The following is a 19528-nucleotide window of genomic DNA, read 5'->3' as shown; positions in this document are numbered from 1 at the left end:
CGCATATTTGTAGCATTCTCAGTATTTAGCAAGGTGAGCCCGCCGAGCGGTATGTAGTGAATAAATATTCGGTGAATTAAATTTTTCCACTGACAGTTTTTTGTCAACCCTTGAATTATACCCCACAGGTGATGAGCTGTCCCTTCTACCTCAGGTGTCACTGTTGGATGTGGATAAATTCTTAATCTCTTTCCCTAGGGCGATTACTGTCTTCCGACTTCACGACTTCACTCCCTTCTTGGTTCAGCCTGAAGAATGGAAAGGAGGGGTACAGCATCGAGAGGATATATTATGTGCTGCATTTTTACCTCCACAGACTCTAGTAACAGGTCATGGAATATTAATTTGCCAACCCATGCTTAAAGTTTAAATTCTTTCTCTCTCAAAAAAAAATCAGAATATATTCATTTCAAAATGAGTATCTCTTCCATAGAAAAAAGAACATATTTTATGTTCCTGCTATTTCCTGACCTTCCCTCTCTTGCTTCCTCCTACATTCTTCTTCTTCTCCTCAATAGGATCATAAATTATAATTGTAGACCCCAAAAGGACTTTAGAGGTCATCTAGTCCCATATTTTACAGATGAGGAAACTGAGGCCTCAAGAGGCAAAGTAATATTACCATAAGTCCATAAATACAGAACTGAAAGGGAATTTGGAATCTGTCTAGTCCAACTCTTTAATTTTACAGATGAGAAAATGGACAAAGTAGCTTGCCTAAGATCACATAGGCATTAATCTTCAGAGAAAGGATTTGAACTCAGGTCCTTTGACTCTGGAGGCAGAATTCTCTCCATCCTACCATGTTACATTATAAAGGCTCTTTGGCTAGTAATTTCACCAAGGCCATTTCCTCATTTAGAGGCTAGTACTCAGAGTACTGTCATTATATAATAAAGTCTAGCCCCAGACTACACTCAGGAGATTTTGACTGTAGCTTTTGTCTCATAACATGTGAGCAAATTGGAGCTTTTCAGAAGGTAGATGGGCTTGCTTTAAGATGAAATACACATTACAAATGTCACATCATTTCTTGCAAAAAAATATGTTTTGAGGACAAATTCTCATAAAAAGTTACCATCGATTCCATATTTCAGCAGACTGAATAAAAAAACCCTAAAAAACAAGGTAAAGGACAGACCAAAAACAAAAGGAGGCAGGATATGATTGTCCCAAACTCTCAAAGCCATTGGGAGATGGATGGATTGAATTAACACCAGAAAGGAAATATATCTTTAAGGTACACTAAAAGTTTCTCCAGAAACTGAAGACAAAAAACAAGGTTGATTCTATAAGAAACTAATTGTCTCTTGGGTGTGGTAGGTGTTAAAGGGCCAACTCTACAGTGTGATTAGAGACTCAGTCTGAACCTCTGATGTCTTCCACGTGGAAAAGTCTCTGCTCCCTAGTAGGGAGAACTGCATCAATCACAACTCACCTGGACCTTACCACCTTCAAGAGTTGTCTGGGAGCCCTGGAAGTTAAAATGGACCTGAATTCATTGATGGACATAACTTCAATCCAGATTCTGTTTCTAAGGGCTTGATTGCTATTGACTAGTCCATGTTGTCTCTAGAGACACTGGAAATATGATAGAAACAAATCAAACTTCCACATTCTACTTACATACAAGACCCAATAAAAGTTAGATGGTTCAGGGTATAGGTTGCACTTTTAAATGAGATATCATCTTTTTTTTTAGGCCTGGTAGGTCTGAATCAGCCTTGTTTTATGGATTAATTTGGTACTTCTTTTAGTAGTATTGGGAAAGAAACTTGTATGTATTTATACACTTACATATGTGTGCATCTATGCATGTATGAGGTATGTGTGAAAAGGTGAGGGCAATAAAGAAGGCATGAGAATAGCAAAGAAAGGAAGGGATGAAATAAGAGAAGGAAAAAGCATAAGGAAGTGAAGTCAACAAAAAGAGAGAACTAGGGAGAGGGGATTCAATTGTATTCATTGTCACCTTGGGGATTCCCAATATTTCTTCCCCCTTCCCCAAAAGAGAAGCTAATGCTCCATTACTGAAAAATACTATTACCCATTTTACCTATCCATTAGGATTTTTCTAGATGATTTGTGCTCTTTATTCTGCCTACCATAGGGAGTTATGATGGAGAAATTCTGATATGGAATAACAGTACGGAAAATGCTCACCATATCCTGCATCCATATTATCAGCGACGTCTCCATTCACAATGGGGTGAGTAACCATTTTGCAGCTTGAGTCCTAGGCAAACTCCAGTGAGTTTACTTGAGCTCTGCATAGACTTTGTGCAGCCTGATCACTGCTAAATTATACATTATCGATCTTTATTGCAAGGGGTTGTTTACTGCTTTGTCTTGTCAAAGTGACTAAAAGATGACCTGGAGTTTTCTCTGGGTCTACTAATTCTCCAAGGCATGTTTTGGCTTTGTCTTTTGCCACCTCAGTGTTTTCAGGGAAGACTCCTTTTTTTGGCTTTCATTAGAACTCCTTTTGGCCAATAAACTCTCCCAAATTGTGTCAGAGGGAGACTTGAGGGGGTCTTTGAAACCTTTGTGTGAAAATTGGAACTTTTCTTGATCATCTTCTTTGGTTCCTGCTAGATATTATGTATGTCACTTGGAGGTTGATTTTTATTTTAAAAGGGTGGGATTGAGTTAGATTTTATGATGGTTTAATGGAGCCTAAGAAACACTTTTTTTTTTGCTGGAGCTAAATGACTTGACAATTACCTTTCCCATTTTGAATTAGTTTCAGACAAGTTTCTCCAGTGCCTAATATTTTTTGGATAATGAATGTGCACTTTTTTAAAAACTAGTGTCTCAGTGTATTTCAATGACATCTTTCTGAGTTCCCTCAATGTGGCCCTGAAAACAGATCAATCATCAAATGTACTTTCTTCTGATGTGCTTAGGAAATCATCTTTTGAAAGGAGTCAGACTCTTAGGGATTTTTGAGTTATCACTGCAAAGTCATGTGATTTCTTATCTCCAAAGACATGGCCATCCAGGTTCATTGGAGTAATCTATAGAAAGGTCCAGGTTTTCCCTTAGCACCATGGAGGAGCACTGAATTTGGAGGCAGAGAGCCTCAGTTTTAAACCTTCCTCATCTGCTTGATGACCTTTTGACTTTGGATAAGTCATTTACTTTTTCTAGTCTTAGGTTTCCTTATTTGTTAATTTCATTTGGGGGTTGGACCAGATGACCTCTGAGTTCCTTCTAGAGCTAGAGATACGAACCCATGAACTCTAGAAAAATCTTGAGTTACTTAGCAAAATCATGAAGCTTGTTATTTTCATGACTTTTACCAGAGGGTAGGTATAAGGGTTGGGGAGAGGGAATGAAAGTGGCCTTTACTCATTGGATCATAGATTTGGATCTGGGAGGCTCTTGAGTCTAGCCCCTTAATTTTATGGATGGGGTAACTGAGGCATAGACTTGCCCATAGCCTCACAGAAGCTAAGAGACTGAGATGAAGTCTGAACTGAGGTCTTCCTGGCTCCAAGTCCAGGGTCCTATCTGCTATCTTCTATTACTTCTACCCCACCTGGGACTTGAATGTAACTGCCTGGGGTCTCATACCTTATGAAGGGTCAGTGTGTCCAAGAGACTTTGATTAATGACAGAAATAATTGGAACATCTTTGCTCAGCCATAATCATCTCTTTTGTGTTCTCTTAGTGCTAGGCCCTCAGGATTCAGCCATGATGGTCATAGGAACAGGTATTTATAGTTGGAAGGCATCAGTCTCTTTATTTTACAGAAGAGGAAACTGAGCCCTAGAGAAATGAAATGAGGTTCCTGAGGTCACACAAGTAATAAATGGGAAACAGGATTCCAGTCTTGGATGCTTCCCTTCTCTTTGTTTTGATTTCATGCCAGGATTATGCTGTTATGGATGCTGAGAATACAAATTCCAAAGGAAAAAAAATGGTGTCTGCTCCAAGTAACTCATATTTTTGTTTTGGAGAAAGGATATATACAGAAAGATATATGTACAAAATATTACAAGGAAGGAGAAAGCGCTAATAACTGAGGGAGTGAGGAAGAGCTTTTTGGAGAAAGTTGGACCTGAGATGACCCTTGAAGAAAGCTAAGGATTCTAAGAGGTACAGGCAAAAATGGTGTGCATTCTTGGAATAGGGCACAGCTTATGCAAAGGACCAGAGGCCAGAGATGGAATATGGAGTTGAGGGAATAGCAAGCAGGCCAGTTTCTTTTCCATCCAGAGTTTGTGAAGGGGTGGGGTATTTGTTTGTTTGGATGGTTTTGGCTTTTGTCAGAACTGTGATTTCTTTAGGGTAGGGAACATTTAGGGAGAAAATGCCCTCTGACAGCACAGACAATCAACTGATCAGGAGCTTATTCTCTTAGAGATATCCCTGGGATACTGGGAAGTTAAGTGACTTGCCTGTGGTCACCGAGCCCATAGGTGTCGGAGGCAAGACTTTGGTGTAGTCTATCCTGATCTTCCTAAACCCAGCACCAGCTCTCTGTCCACATTCCTGCTTTGCTTCTCATGAGAGGGAGGTAATGTGACGTTTGAAAATGAGACTAGAAAAAGATCATCAAGAACTATAGATACCAATGTTTATATAAACTTCTTAGATGGATATTATGTCAATGTGCTCTGGACTTATGGTGAAAGATACAAGGTGGCAGGACCTTGGGAATGGAGAGTAATTCTTACTTGAACAGGTTTTTCTACTCCTGTTGACGTGTACCTGAACAGCACAGGAAAACAGGGACTTATCCTCTCTACTCAAGCTCCACTCAATTAGTCACCAAGGATTTCTAGTTCCTAGTGATACAAATCACAAGTGAAACAGTCCCTGTCCTCAAGGGGTTTGTGATCTATTTGAGAGATGTGCTATTCACAAAGACAGATAAGCACAGGATATGTACCAAACACATAAGCCAGGACTGGGCAAACCATTAGTAATGGTCAGGAATGCTCTTTTGTCTTGATCAAGGTGACACTTGAATGGAGCCTTGAAGGGAGTTAGGAATTCCAAGAGGAGGAAAGGCATTCCAGTCATGGGGGAAAGCCTGGGCAAAGTCATGGAGGTGGGAGATGGAGAGTCATATTTGGGTTCTAGTTTGGTGTGCGCACAGTGTTCATTAGGGTAAGGGATGAATAATCAGCCTGGAAATACAGGCTTGAGCCAGATTGTGAGGGGCTTTCAATTTACATTTTATATGAAAAGTAATAGGGGGCTGCTGAAGCTTCTGGAGTAGGGAAAAACGTGATCAGGTCTGTACTTTAAGAATAATAGCATAGGGGTGGCTAGGTGGTTCAGTGAATAGAGCACAGGAAGACCTGAGTTCAAATCTGGATTCAGGCACTTAACACTTACTAGCCATGTGACCTTGGGTGAGTCGCTTAATACCAATTGCCCTGCCTTCCCCCTCAAAAAAGCAAAAAAAAAAAAGAATAATAGCATAAACAAAATGTTAAGTAGAGAAGGGGGGAGAAAATATAAGGGAGAGATTCCTAGAAGGGAGGATGAAGGAATAGGTCAAAGTGGGTTATAGAAGGTGCTTAGATTTAAGGGAATGGGGAGATAAGGGAAGGATCCTTGGAGGGCTGCTGGATTAAGTAATAGGAGGGCAAGGTAGAGGGTAGAAATAGAGTAGAGGAGTTAGAAAGGATAGGAAATGAGAGATACACACAAACAGAAAAACAAAGATCAGAAGTAGAATTTGTTAGGGAACGTATATGTCTCTCTCTCTATACATATATATGTTTGTATGTATATATGGATGCATGCGTATATAAATATATGTGCAACCATATATCTATATCTATGTCTATTTCTATATCTACATAAATATAAACTCACTTAATTGTTGCTTTTCGGGGGGTGGGGAGGAAGGGGGAAAAAGAACAAAGTAAGAGAACAAATGAAAACTAACAAAGAAGCAGAGACTGACAGCTCTCAACACAACTCATGGTACTTACATAGGCTTTCTTGAAATGAAATTTATTGCTATGTATTTTGAATCCTCTCTTACATTCTTCTATGCACATGACATGGTTTTTTTCTTTTCTTATTTTGTATTTAAGTGTCAATATTTAAGTTTATAATCTGGTTTTTTGTTTTCTTATTGTGTATTTGTTTCAGTAATTTAAAAAAAATTTAAAAAGAATAGCAACATATACTCTAATCAACACAATGATTTCTCTGATTAGTACAATGATTCAAGGCATTTCCAAAGGACTCATGCTGAAAAATGCCATCCACCTCCAGAAACAGAATTGAATTTGGAGTGCATTATGAAGCAGATTTTCTTCTACTTTATTTTTCTTCCCCCACTTTTTTAAACATGGCTAATATAGAAATATGTTTTGCATGACTTCACATGTATAATGGGCATCATATTGATTTCCTTCTCAAGGCTTGGGGGAAGGAGATGGAGAGAGGAGAAGAATTTGGATCTCAAAGTTAAAAAATAATTGTAAAATTTTTAAAAATTAAAAGAAATAACATCGACTCACCAGCTGTGTAGAGGAGAGATTGTAGAAGCTAGAGCTCAGATTGTGAGGGTGAATTAAAAGATTATTGTAATGGTCCAGATGAAACATGTTGAGGGCCTGGACAAAGGTGTTTGTGGAAAATTCCATAGGGAAAATCCAGCTTCAGTCTATGGGTTATTTTAGCCTGGATAGAATCTAAACATACAAAAAGAGTCATAGAAAAGAAATGAAGGAGAAAACCTTGTAAAATTTGCTCTGAACATTGGGCAAACCATATCCCTAAAATTTGGTGGCTGTTTGAATTGTACTTTATTAAACAAATAGTCCTCTTTTTTCTATCATCGTAGCCTGGAGAAAGCATAATGAAATAGTAATTCCTATTTATAGACAGAAATTTGCCTCCTAGAGCAATTCCCTAACATGCAGTATTGCTACTGTCTTAAGCATTCGGACTATCAGCATGACTGATGCTCATTAAAACTTCCTTAGGATTGTTATTGATAATGAATAATGAGCTGAACGTGTCGAGGTACCTGCCTCATGCTCATCACAGACACCTGGGGTGAGCACAGACAGAGGTGCAGCTGCATGTGGGGCATTCTGCTGGGCCACCATAGGAAGCATCTGCTGATTTGCAATTTAAAAGCCCATGCTAAGAATGCAGAATTTTGACGGGGGGGGGTGGGCGCGGGTACATAAAACACAAGGGAGTTTTTGAATGGTTTACAAAAAGTATGATGGATGTGAGTTGGAAATCCATGAGTGGTTTTGGCCACAGTGAGAAGATTTTATGGATGGAGAAACAGGCATCTCTATGCATGGTGATGCTCAATGCACTAGAAGAACCCAACACATAGTGTGAGTGATCCTGGGCTCTCAGTAGATGGAGTTGGTCAGTCTACAAGTACCTGCTTAGCTGGAAGACCTGAGGGTAAAACCTACCTCAGCCATTTAGCTGTGTTTGTGACCCTGGGGTAGTCACTTAACCTCTCTTAGACTCAGTTTATTCATCTGTAAAATAGAAATAATAGCACTGACCTCATAGAAAAGATTTAATAAGTTAGAAGGTCAGAAGGAAGGAAATAAGCATTTAATGAGTATTTACTATGTGCCAATCATTGTGCTAGGGTGTTTTATAAACATCTCATTTAATTCTTATAATAGCCCTGCAAAGGTAGGCACTATTATTACCACATTTTACAGGTGAGGAAACTGAGGCAAACAGAGGTTTTTTTTTGTGACTTGCCCAGGGTCACATGTCTGAGGCCAGATTTGAACTCAGGAAGATTAAGTTTTCTGTCTTCAGGACAGGTGCTCTATGCACTATAGCGTCCCCTAGTGGAAGAATTCATTAAACACCTGCATTGTGTTAAGTACTGGAGATGTGAGGAAAGGCAAAAGGTAATGCCTGCTTTCAAGTTGCCAGCAGATCCCTAACACCCCCGTCTAATGGAAAGGCCAAATAAGTTATATACAAGCTAGATGGGAGATTACTGTAGAGGGCAGGCAGGGGCTATCAGGAATGGCATCTTGTAAGAAGGTGGGATTTTATCCGGGACTTTAAGGAAGCCAGAGAAGTCAGGAGGTGGAGATGAGGAGTGAGAGCATTACAGGCATGGGAGTCATCCAGAGAAAAGTCAGGAAATACAGCGTGTTGTGTGACAGATAGCAAGGAGGCCAATGTTACCCAGTGGCAGAGTATGTGGCGGAGGGCAAAGTGTGGGAAGTTGGTCAAGGTAAGAGGGGAACAGATTGGATGCCAGACAGAAGATTACTCCTTGATATTTTTCTATTTGTGGGGATAGAGGGCCACTGGAGTTTGCTAAAGGGGAGGTGACATGGGCAAATACGAGCTCTAGGAAGAGTAATCTGATAGCTGAGTGGAGAATGGACTGGAGTGCGCCTAGAATAGACAAGCCCTGTTCCCAGGAAGCTCACATTCTAATGGGGGAGGCCATATGGGAACAACTATGTAAATTCAGCATAAATACAGAGCACATGGAAGGGAATCTCAGAGAGAAAACTCCAGCAGTGGAAGGTGGTGGGGAATGAGAAAAGGCTTCCCCCTTCAGAAGTCAATATATTCAATCTGAGTTTTGAAGGAAGCCAAGGGACCTTGGTTCAGGAAGACCTGAGTTCAAATCCTGCCTCAGAAACTTAGTAACTGTGACCCTAGGCAAATCACTTACCATCTCTCAACCTTAGTTTTCTCACCTCTAAAATAATCCCATAAAACGTGAGCTCTGATGATGAAGTTTTGTTATTGTTGTTCTGAGGGGCTGTACCAGCTAAGTACACATTCTGGTAAGTCTTACCAAATCTGGATGGCCTTAAGAATGGACCCACTTTGTTATGAAGTCTCTTTAGATGAATTCAGTGAGATAATTACTGAGTTGGCCTTAGAGTCCTGAATTTTTTGACTATGGCAACTCAGGAAGACTGTCTGCTAAGGCACAGATCATCGCTAATGGAGAAAGTATCCCTAGCTACAAAGCAATCCGGTGTATCTGCCATTGGGATGAATAGCCCCTTGTTGGGAATATTGTGGTGGGGGCTCAGAAATGAGCTCATTGTCATAGCCTCTGACCTCCCTTCCAGTTCTAAAAATCAATGACTTTTGTTTAAGGAAGAAAAGATGGGAGCAACCAATGTCTTCTTATAGCTGTTTGAAATTAGCTTCCAAAATGAATGTCCCTTCACATTAAACCAACCCACTTTATCTCTCTTTCAGAAGGAGATGCAGACATTCAAAAACAACCTAAGGCTGAAAGGGGGCTCTCCCTTCCTCTCTCTGCAGGGGAGACCATTCTAGGAGTTAACTCCTCTGAGATTGACACCACCAAGGGAAATCATGCTGTTATGAGACTTTCCTTCCTGGAAGCTAGAAAAAATATTGCAGTGACAGGTAAAATGTCTTCTATGCTGCTGGCTGCCTTTGTAGAATGTCAGAAAAAGGGAATATAAAGCAAGATTGTGTTCTTCTTAGACCACAGAGAGAGGGGGAGAGCTGTGGATTAATGAATGTTGGAGGGTTGGAGGCCCAGTGCCTGGAGACAGGGGATAGGTATAGACATTTCATTGGACATTTCCTAGATGAGGAAACTTCCCACATCAATGCAGATCAGCATAGTCCCTATAGTTCATTGTCTTGGTTACCTACTGTACTCAGAGGTCAAGAGACTAGCCCAGAATTACCCAGCTGCTAAGTGTCTGTGATGCAATCTGGGTCTTCCCGAATTCAAGTCCAGTCTACTGTACCAGGCTGTTGTTGTTCAGTCATTTTCAGTCATTTCCCATTTTTTGTGACACCATTTGGGTTTGTATTTTTTTTTTGGCAGATATCCTGAAGTGGTTTGCCATTTCCTTCTCAAGTAATTTTACAGATGAGGAAACTGAAGCAAACAGGGCCAAGGGTCACACAGCTAGCAAGTGTCTGTGGTTAGATTTGAATTTAGGAAGATAAATCTTGACTTCAGGTCATGTCCTATAACCATTATACCACCCTGCTGCCCACTAGACTACCTCTCTAATTTTTTTTAATTATGAGGAACATTAAGAGGGTTCACCTTCAGGGTATATAGTAGAAAGGCTCAGTGATCCTTAGGGTATTACAAGAGGGTAGATGGTAATGGACCATCTTTCTGACATTGAGCCCTTTGACATTACTAAGGGCTTTCTTTGGTGGCTGCTGAGGAGCTTGGGAATGGTAGCAGCTGCAGAGGCCATTGCTCTGATGGGTTTCCACAAGAGTTGCTCCCCTGGAAACTGGATTTAGGGTCCTGGAAGCAAGGCAGGTCAAACAGGAGGATGCAAACAAGATAGGAAATTCAAGTAAGCTGGTCCAAGTTTTAGCAGCAAGCACCCCAAGCATCCTCAGGGTTTGCTGCCAACACAGGTTCTTAGATCTGCTTTGTTAAAGGAAAGCAACTCAAAATGGGTTAACAAGCTTACTTTAATGAGTCAAACATAAATCGTTTACCTCATTCAGGGGAAAAATGTCAGCATCCTGAACTTCAGAATATACAGGCAGAATTATCAAGACAGAAATAGATCAAGTAGACAGCTTTCCAAACTGTCCAACCATTACATCCATACCAAATCAACATCTGGGTTTCAACATCTGGGTTTTTCAAAGCCCGGGGGCTCTGGACAACGGCTTCCCAGAATCCATATCAAATCACAGAACACTTCTCAAAGTGAGCCCCCAAAACAAAGCTACACATCAGGGCTTATATAGCCTTCTCCTGGCTCAGAGAATGTAACAACCTTTTGGACCCACTGGCCAATCAAAAAGTATCTACTGAAAAACAAGCCTCCCACCCCAGCCTCCAGGTGCACTTTTGCCTAGGGGCAGGGAAGATCTTACAAATTTACATCCCCATTACACAAGTCTGCTTCCTAAGGGTCAGGCCAGGTAGGAAAGAAAGGCAAAAGTGGAACTCAACACAGGGAAAAGGGCAGGGAAGAGGGTTCAGACTAGGAGACTAAGAACAGCAGCTCAGCATCTGGACTAGGCAGGTAGTGGAGTCTTGTTCAGTTGTTTCAATTGTGTCCAACTCTTTGTGACCTCATTTTGGAGTTTTTTGCTTTTTTTTTTTGGCAGATACTAAAGCAGTTTGACATTTCCTTCCCCAGCTCATTACACAAATAAGGAAACGGAGGCAAACATGGTTAAGTGATTTATTTGCCCAGGGTGACACAGCTAGTAAGAATCTGAGGCCATATCTGAACTCACTTAAGTCTATGCAATATCATTACTAGGGTGTGTGTTGATAGGGATAGTAGCTGATATTTCTATAGTACTTTAATATTTGCAAAGAACTCAACATGCATCTCATCACACCCATCTTAACCCTATGGGTCTAATACTGGAAGCATTATATCCCCATTTTATAGATGAGGAAACTGAGACTCAGTTTGAATGACTTGCCTAAATGACACCAAAAATATAATTTAATAGGATCTTAGGATCGCAGATATCCAGTTGGATTGTAAATTGCCAATCTCTATCTTCATTTCACAGAAAAGGAAATGAGGTATAATGTTAATGTGATTTAAGATCTTTCCTGCCTATAAATAGGCCTCAGGTGGAGCCTATGAAGGGATGCTTACTTAGGGGAGCCTTGCTTGTAGGACAGCTTTCACACCTTTTGTTAATTTCTAATTAGGCACTGAGGCAGGAGGGTTAGAATGCCTTCTTACTCTGAGAAGTGTGTATATATATACTCTGAGTTGGTATTTTGTTTTGGGGGCTCACTTATGAAAAGGGTTTTGTAATTTCCTGGTCAAGATTCTCAGTGGCTGTATGTTCACAGCTCTCCAAATGCTCAGATGTAAATGCTCTCTCCATCCAGGAATGTATGTAATGTGTAGAGTTGATTCAGGTGACCAAAGCCCTGTCTGTTCATCTTTATTTTCTCTGCTTGTGTTTTCTCTGCTTATATTTTCTCTGAAGTTCAGACTTTTCCCCTGAACTAGTGAATGTGATTAAAAAAAAGATTGTTGACTCCTTAAACAGCTGTCTTTCCTAGGAAAGCAGATCTAAGAACCTGTACTAGCAGTCATCCTGGGTATGCCAGTGTGGTTGCTGCTATATGAGGTCATGAGCTTAAGTGACTGCCCAAGTCACTGAGGTAGTAAGGTCCCTAGTTAAGATTTAAACTCTAATCCTCAGACCTTTGAAGTCCAACATTTGTTCACTGTCCCAGGAAGATCCTAGCCTGGTAGAGTATCCTCTGCCTTGGTTTCAAGTAGCTTTCTCTTTGTGTCTTATTCAAGTATGTTCAGTAGATCATAGGATCACATATTTAGAACAAGATGGGACCTTAGAGGTCATCTGGTCCAATGCCCTAATTTCAGGGAAGAAGAAATCAAGGTCTATGGACATTAAATGATTTACCCCACATCCCACAGGGAGTAAGTGACAGAGCCAGGATTTGAACCCAGGTCATCTGATACCAAATCTTCTTTACATTGTGGTACATGACCAGTTTAGGTTTGGTGACTTTAGCAAAGGTCTTTCTTGGGGTGAAATAGGGGGCATCAAAATCTTTCACTTTTCCAATGTTGTCACTAATACCACTAAATGATGACATGAGTATATTCGTCCACCTGGCATTTGGGTAGGATGTAACTGAAAATCAATTGATTGATTTTTATTCTCCTTTCCATCAATTGGATTAGCATTGTGGAGATATGATTTTTATCTCCTCAGAGATCCTAGAAAGCAATATACAGCTTGGAAACATTCATGAAGTAGTATTAAAAGAGCTGGATTTTGGATTCAGAGTCTCTGGGTTTGAATTTCAGCTCTTCTATTTATTGCTTCTATGACCTCCTGCAAGTAAATTCATCTATCTTGGGGTTAAGTTACTCTACACTCTGATCTACACAGAGTATCACATTCTGGGACAGTGCTAGCTTTTTATTTTTGTTGTTGTTGTTGTTATTGTTCTAACATTTGGAGGTCAACCAGAATGTCACCCTTAAGTCCTTAGAAGAATAAACATAGGGCAATTTACTTTCTCAATATCCACTTTTCCTCCCTCTACCTTACAGACTGAAAATCCATATGGCTTTCCCATAACATTTTTCCACACATTAAAAAGTCAATGTAGATACTCTGAGTAGAATTTTGTAAATACTATTGGATTCTTGAAATATCTTGAGACAAGTGTGATAAAGGAAAAAAAAAACCTCCCTCATTTCCAAATCTTGCTAGTATTCACAGTAGGAACTATTATCCAAAATCGCCCCCCATTTTCTCAACTTTAATTCATTCTAATGTTGTTGGTATTTCCCAAATGTTTCTGCCACCGTGACTCCACTCCATTATTTTCGCGTTAAGCAGACCTGAGTGAGAATCGGCATCACATTTGTGAAGCTAATTTGAACCCATCTGCAAATTTTTCATGTAATAATAGGATTGTTGGCATTGAAGGATAATTTAAGCAAGGCATATCTGTAAAGCACACTCTGGCTGGAAAATGAAAAGGGGATTTTAAGCCCATAAACAAAAAAATGGTTCCATAAGGACTTTCAATATGAGTTCATCACTCATGAAAAATGGATGAAAGGTTTAAAACAAGCTCATAAATAGAATTATAAGCATGTTGATATATAGATAAGTCTATATCTTTAAAATTGTGCATCTGTACCTAAATCCACATTGAATAATATTTATTTCTCTGTGAAATGAAGTCAATATTTCCAAGGAAAATGCTTTTTATTTAAGTGAGAGTGTAATTGCAATGCTCAGATGACTATATAAAAGCAGTTGATTGGGGGAAAAAAAGTATAGAACACTCACTTAAAATGCTCACTTTTATGTGGACAGAACAGAAAATGGGTTACTTAGATGATTAGCTCATCAAACCAATGGAAATTTATTTTAGTCTTTTAATTCTTATACTGATGGAGAAATGCTGTTGACTGAGATGCCTTGAAATCTTAGCTGACCTGGGACCTGATCTATCTTCCATAGGTCTCAGTCACAACTGGGACAATGGATTACTTTGAGCTCAAAGATTCAAATAAACAATCTATTCAACAAAAAGATATAAAAATACCCTCAGGTAAAACTAGTTCCAGAAGTAGTTAAAAAGCAGTTCAGGAAGAAAAAAGCAGATGAAAGCCTCTGGCAAGAAGGTTTCCTGGGGTCTCAGTAGCTCCTTGCTAAGAGTCTTAAAATGTTTTTTATATTCTTCTTGCCCAAGAGACCCACAGCTGGTTTCTAGATTAAACTACCTGGGGGCAAAATTAACCCCAATTTCACCATGTATGAACCACTGTTCTTTGACCACAAAAAGTCCCACTGGTGCTGGACGAATGTGTGTGGAGGGGAGGATGTATAAATGCATACCTCCCCAATTCTACTGGCATTCTGGCCCCTACTACTATAGTATAATAGAATCATAGATTTACAGTTGTAGGGGGACCCCAAAGATCATATAATGCAATGTCTTCATTTTACAGATGAAGAAATTAAATGGTAGGGAAGGTAAGTGGTCTGCTTATAGTCATGTTGGAAGTATCATCAGAGGCAGGATTTGAACCCGAGTGCTTTGACTCTAAACTTGTTTCTTCTCTTGTACCATGGTATAATCATTTTCAGATGATGTCCAGTCACGTCTGACTCTTTGTGACCCTATTTGGAGTTTTCTTGGTGAAGATTCTGGCGTTGTTTGTCATTCCTTTTCTAGCTCATTTTACAGATGAGGAAACTGAGGCAAACAGGGTTAATCATGAGTTGCCCAGGGTCACACAGTTAGGAAGTGTCTGAGGTCAGATTTGAACTCAGGAAGATGAGTCTTCCTGATTCCAGGCCCAGTGTGCTATAGCCCATGGCACCTAGCTGACCTACAACCACTTAGGTGGGACAAAATCTTTCTAAGCATTTGAAATGTTATCATTAACTGTTAACATTATATCGAGTACACACTGAAGCATTTATATGGGATTCCCACTCATTTCAGGAGGAGCCAACTTGGTATCCTGTGGAGGATCTGGTTATGTCAGGTTCTGGAATATATTTAAGAAGCAACTCATGGCTCAGTTTGTGGCCCACAGTGGAGCTGGGCCCATCATCATGACCATTGACAAGACAAATCAGCACCTTATCACAGGCGATCCCAATGGCTGCCTGAAAATATGGAACATAGAGGTATGAGCTGCCTCTCCTGACTTCCTCTTCATTTGCCCTGGTTGTCTTTTGTTCCTGCTTGTGAATCAGGCCTTATCTGTTTCTTTTACAAGAAAAGTGATAACCAATCTGATTAGATGAGAAAGATCATTCACATTGTCTGGGGAGTGAAAACTTCTCAGAATGTGTCCTAGCATTTGGTGTCAGTTTTGACTGTCAGCTTCCCCCTTTATTGCTGCTGTCAATCAACAAGCCCTTTTAAGGAGTCTTTTGACCCCCACCTGGCTTCAGTCCTTTGTCTGCTTTCCCGCCTCTGTGGGAGCCTCCTTCTGGCCAATGGGAGTCAAGGACAACCCAAGCTCAGCCCCCTGCCCAAACAATGGAAGTGAGGGACAACAGGGGAAATATGACCCTGCTGTATTAGGGTTTACAAACTCTGTTCACCCTTTATTGTGCACCTCCTCTCCCTGATCCATCATGGAGAGGACTGCCCTCTTCTCCCAGGGGAAGAGAATAAAATTTCCTGTTTTTATCCTGAGAAATCTCCATGTTCTTGATTAAATTTTGAATGGAGTTTTACTTCCCACACAACTATAACTTCAGATAATTTTTTTTTCTAATTTAAAAATAAGTTTTACCACAGAATTTCCAAGTTGGGAGGGAGGTCCTCAGAAGTCATCTAGTCTAACCCATAACTGATTAACCCCCCCCCCATTATAATCCATCATAACAGTGGTCATGCAGGTTTTTCTTAAAGGATTAATGTGGATCCCCCTACTACTTCCTAAGGTTCTCCATTCCACTTTTCATAATAGCATTTACATAGTGCTTTAAGGTTTGCAAAATGCTTTGTAAATATTGTCTCATTTTATCCTCATAGCAACTCTAGGGTGTAGGTGTGTCTATCCCCATTTTACAAATAAATAAGCTGAAACAGGCAGTAATTAATTAACTTGCCCAGGGTCACGTAACTAGTAGCTGAGTCTTGATCTGAACTCAGATCTTCCTGGCTCCAGGTCCAGCATACTATCCATTTCATTTAGCTGCCCTTTGGATAGCTCTGATTGTTAGGAAGTTTTTTCCTTACATTGAATCTAACTTTTCCTCTTGGCCATGGACACCTATCACTCTTGGTTCTACCCTCTGGATCCAAGCAGAATAGTTTTACTCTCTCTTCCATGTGATGGCCCTTCAAATAATTGATGATGGCTTTCATGTCTCCCCAAGACTTCTTTCCTAAAAGCTAAATATCTCCTGTTCCTTCAACCAATCATCATAAGGCTGAGTGCAAGTCCCGTGTTTATCTGGGTTGCCTCATCCTTTGGATGGTCTCCATGGATCAAAGTTCTTCCTGAACTGTGAAGCCAAGGACTTAACACAATACTCCAAGTATAGTCTGACCAGGGCAGGGTATGGAAGGATGGCCATCTCTTTACTCTGAAGTACTCTTTCTTAATTCAGCCTAATATTGTACACATTTTCTTGGCTCCCCTCTCACATTGCTGACTCATATTGACTTGCAGGCCACTTGCTCCCATTTCTTATTTATACAAACTTCTCTCTAGCCACACCTGCCTCATCTGGTGAAGTTGATTTTCTGAACCCATATTGTATATTTATCCTTCTTAAATTTCATTGAATTAATTTTGCCCCAAGATCTTTCTGAATCCTGCATCTGACATCCATCTTTGTATCTTCTGGAAATTGTATAAGTTTGCCATCTATACCTTTTTCCAAATCAGTGATTAAAAAGTGGTAAACAGTACTTGGGATATCCCCAGATACTTGGGACCTTCTTTTGAATTGATATTGAGTCATTAATGAATCCTTTTTGGATTTGGACCTTCAACAAGTTTTGAATCAGCATAAGTGTGTTGTAACATAGACCACATATTTCCCAGGTTCACAAGAATAGCAATGAAAGACTTTATCAAACCCTTTTCCAAAAGCCTGGTGAAACTTACTGATAGCATTCCCTTAATCTACCAATTTAGAAAGCTTGGCAAGAAAGGGATCTTGGATTATGTGACCATGACCTTTTTTGGAGGAAGCCAAGGTGGTTCTTTATGGTGCTTCCTTTTCTAAATGTTCATTCAGAATTAAAAAATAAAATGTCTTATGTCCAAGAGCCATAAATTGATCCTCTTCTCCATTGCCACAGAATGCTATAAAGATGACATTGCATTCTTGAAGGCCATATTAGTGGGACCCATATTCTGACATGTCCTACCAACATCAAAAAGCTTTGAGTGTGGACTTGGATATGTATTGAAAATTTGTTGTTGAAGGTCTAGTCTTGCTGAGTTCAGAGTGTCCCACCACTGGGTTGATCAGAGGAGGAAGCACTGTCTTTGGCCACCATAACTTTCAAAGACCATCTACAGAGGTTGGAGTGAATCTGTGAACTTTGATAAATGAAGTTCTGACAACAGCAAATGTAAGCTTTCTCTTTGTTGAAAATTATTGTTAGACCCAAAGTTGGATTAGAGAGTTTTCTGTATGTGCTTTTCAATACATTCAATACATTTGTAATTGACATACCTGCCAGGTTTCTTTGGCTGGTATATACCACAATATATTTCAAATAAATAAATAAAAATGACAACAACCAGTGTGCACTGGAAGAATTGTCACATGTCCATCTTTAAGTACCTTGTATGTTTCATTTGAAAGACCAAAAGTATATGTGAAGAGGGGGGGACTAGATGCCTCTAAAAATTCTCGCATTCATTTGCTGTCCCTTGAGCTTACTGCAAAATACCACTGTCTGTGATCATCAGGTGTGAGTCATTTTGGCAGTGGGAGTTTGGCGATGTGATGCCAGTCCCAATCTTGGAAGGTTAGTTCCACTTGACATTTTTTCCAGTGCTGTATAGTCAACAATGATGAGTCAGGAAACAGTCAATTTTTCTTCATTTCCTCAATTCCAAGTGTAATTTGAAAAAAAAAAAATTACTCCAGACTTTCAAGATTGTCTGCTTATTTTCATCTTCCCTAATATTTTTCATTAGTTGGCCAACAAAACCTTCATCCTTTTTTTTCCCAAGCACTGATCTGATTCTTCCTGATTTGAACTGTGATCATTGCATTATTGTAGCAGCAAGCACCCCAAGCGCGTTCTCAGGGTTTGCAGCTACCACAGGTTCTTGGATCTGCTTTGTTAAAGGAAAGCAACTCAAAATGGGTTAACAAGCTTACTTTAATCAGTCAGACATATATCGTTTACCTTGTTCAGGAGAAAAGGTCAGCACCCTGAACCTCAAAGTATACAGGCATAATTATCAAGACAGAAACATCAAGTAGACAGATTTCCAAACTGTCCAACCATTACATCCATACCCAGTCAACATCTGGGTTTCCACATTCTGGGTTTTTCAAAGCCGGGGGACTCTCAACAACGGCTTCCCAGAATTCAGATCAAATCACAGAACACTTCTCAAAGTGAGTCCCAAAACAAAGCTACACATCAGGGCTTATATAGCCTTCTCCTGGCTCAGAGAATGTAACAACCTTATTGACCCACTGGCCAATCAAAAAGTATCTACTGAAAAACAAGCCTCCCTCCCCAGGCTTCAGGTGCATTTTAGCCTAGGGGCAGGGAAGATCTTTTAACATTTACATTCGCATTACATTCGGCCCCAAGATCTTTCATGCCCATAGCATAGACAATTTACTTTTGAATTAGCACTGAACATTTCTTAGGTCACATTTTCAAAGTACAGAACTAAAGTTACCAAAGTGGCCACTGGCCCTTAAACAAACACAAAGTACATTCTTAGGTTACATTTCAAGGTACAGAACTAAAGTTACCAAAGTGGCCACTGGGCCTTAAACAAACACAAAGTACATAGCATTATCACTTCAATTCAGAACAAGAGTTCAAATAAAGTTCTGGGGGGAGGGGAGTGTCCTTCCCCTGGCACAGCTCCAGCCCCAGCTTCCAAGCACAGAGAGGGGGCTGGGCAACAAAACCAACAAGGTGGGGTCCCTGGGGATCCAAGGCACTTCATCCCACCCACCATAGTCACAAGTCCATCCTCCCCCTGGGTCCCAAACTGTGGGATGCAGCCAGGAAACACACTCAGTGCCCCTGCTTTGCTGCTCAGTTCTTATCTTTTCCTGTGGCTGAATTCCGAACTCCTGGGTTCCTTCTCCTCCCGCAGGCGGCAGCTGCTCCTGGCTTCTGCCCAGGTCCCGATGCAGGCAGCTCACCATTCCCGCTCTCAGCTCAGCGAAGTCCGCATGCAGGCCATTCTTCTCTCCTGCTCCACAGCTCCACAGAATCACAGCTACCACAACTGGGAAACAAACAATTATCCCAGCCCCCATACTTTCCTTTTACTCTGCAGATCCTGCTCACAGCGCCATTTTGTAGCAGCAAGCACCCCAAGCGCGTTCTCAGGGTTTGCAGCTACC

General features: G+C 40.4%; 1 protein-coding gene across 1 annotated transcript in view; it reads left to right on the top strand.

Annotated features, from left to right (window-relative positions):
* The window catches only part of WDR49 (WD repeat domain 49), a 149502-nt gene that overhangs the window by 87459 nt on the left and 42515 nt on the right, over positions 1–19528 (top strand). Inside the window, exons 10-13 of the mRNA XM_069083622.1 lie at positions 199–329; positions 2111–2209; positions 9209–9376; positions 14946–15133. Of these exons, the coding sequence (XP_068939723.1) occupies positions 199–329; positions 2111–2209; positions 9209–9376; positions 14946–15133 (586 nt within the window). The remainder of the gene's footprint in view (positions 1–198; positions 330–2110; positions 2210–9208; positions 9377–14945; positions 15134–19528) is intronic.

Source organism: Petaurus breviceps, unplaced genomic scaffold (assembly GCF_028583685.1).
Source record: "Petaurus breviceps papuanus isolate PSGF00001 unplaced genomic scaffold, PetGlider_PUasm1.0 173, whole genome shotgun sequence".
Classification (NCBI taxonomy): domain Eukaryota; kingdom Metazoa; phylum Chordata; class Mammalia; order Diprotodontia; family Petauridae; genus Petaurus; species Petaurus breviceps.
The sequence above is the reverse complement of the archived record's forward strand: the minus strand, read 5'-3'. Positions and strand labels throughout refer to the sequence as shown.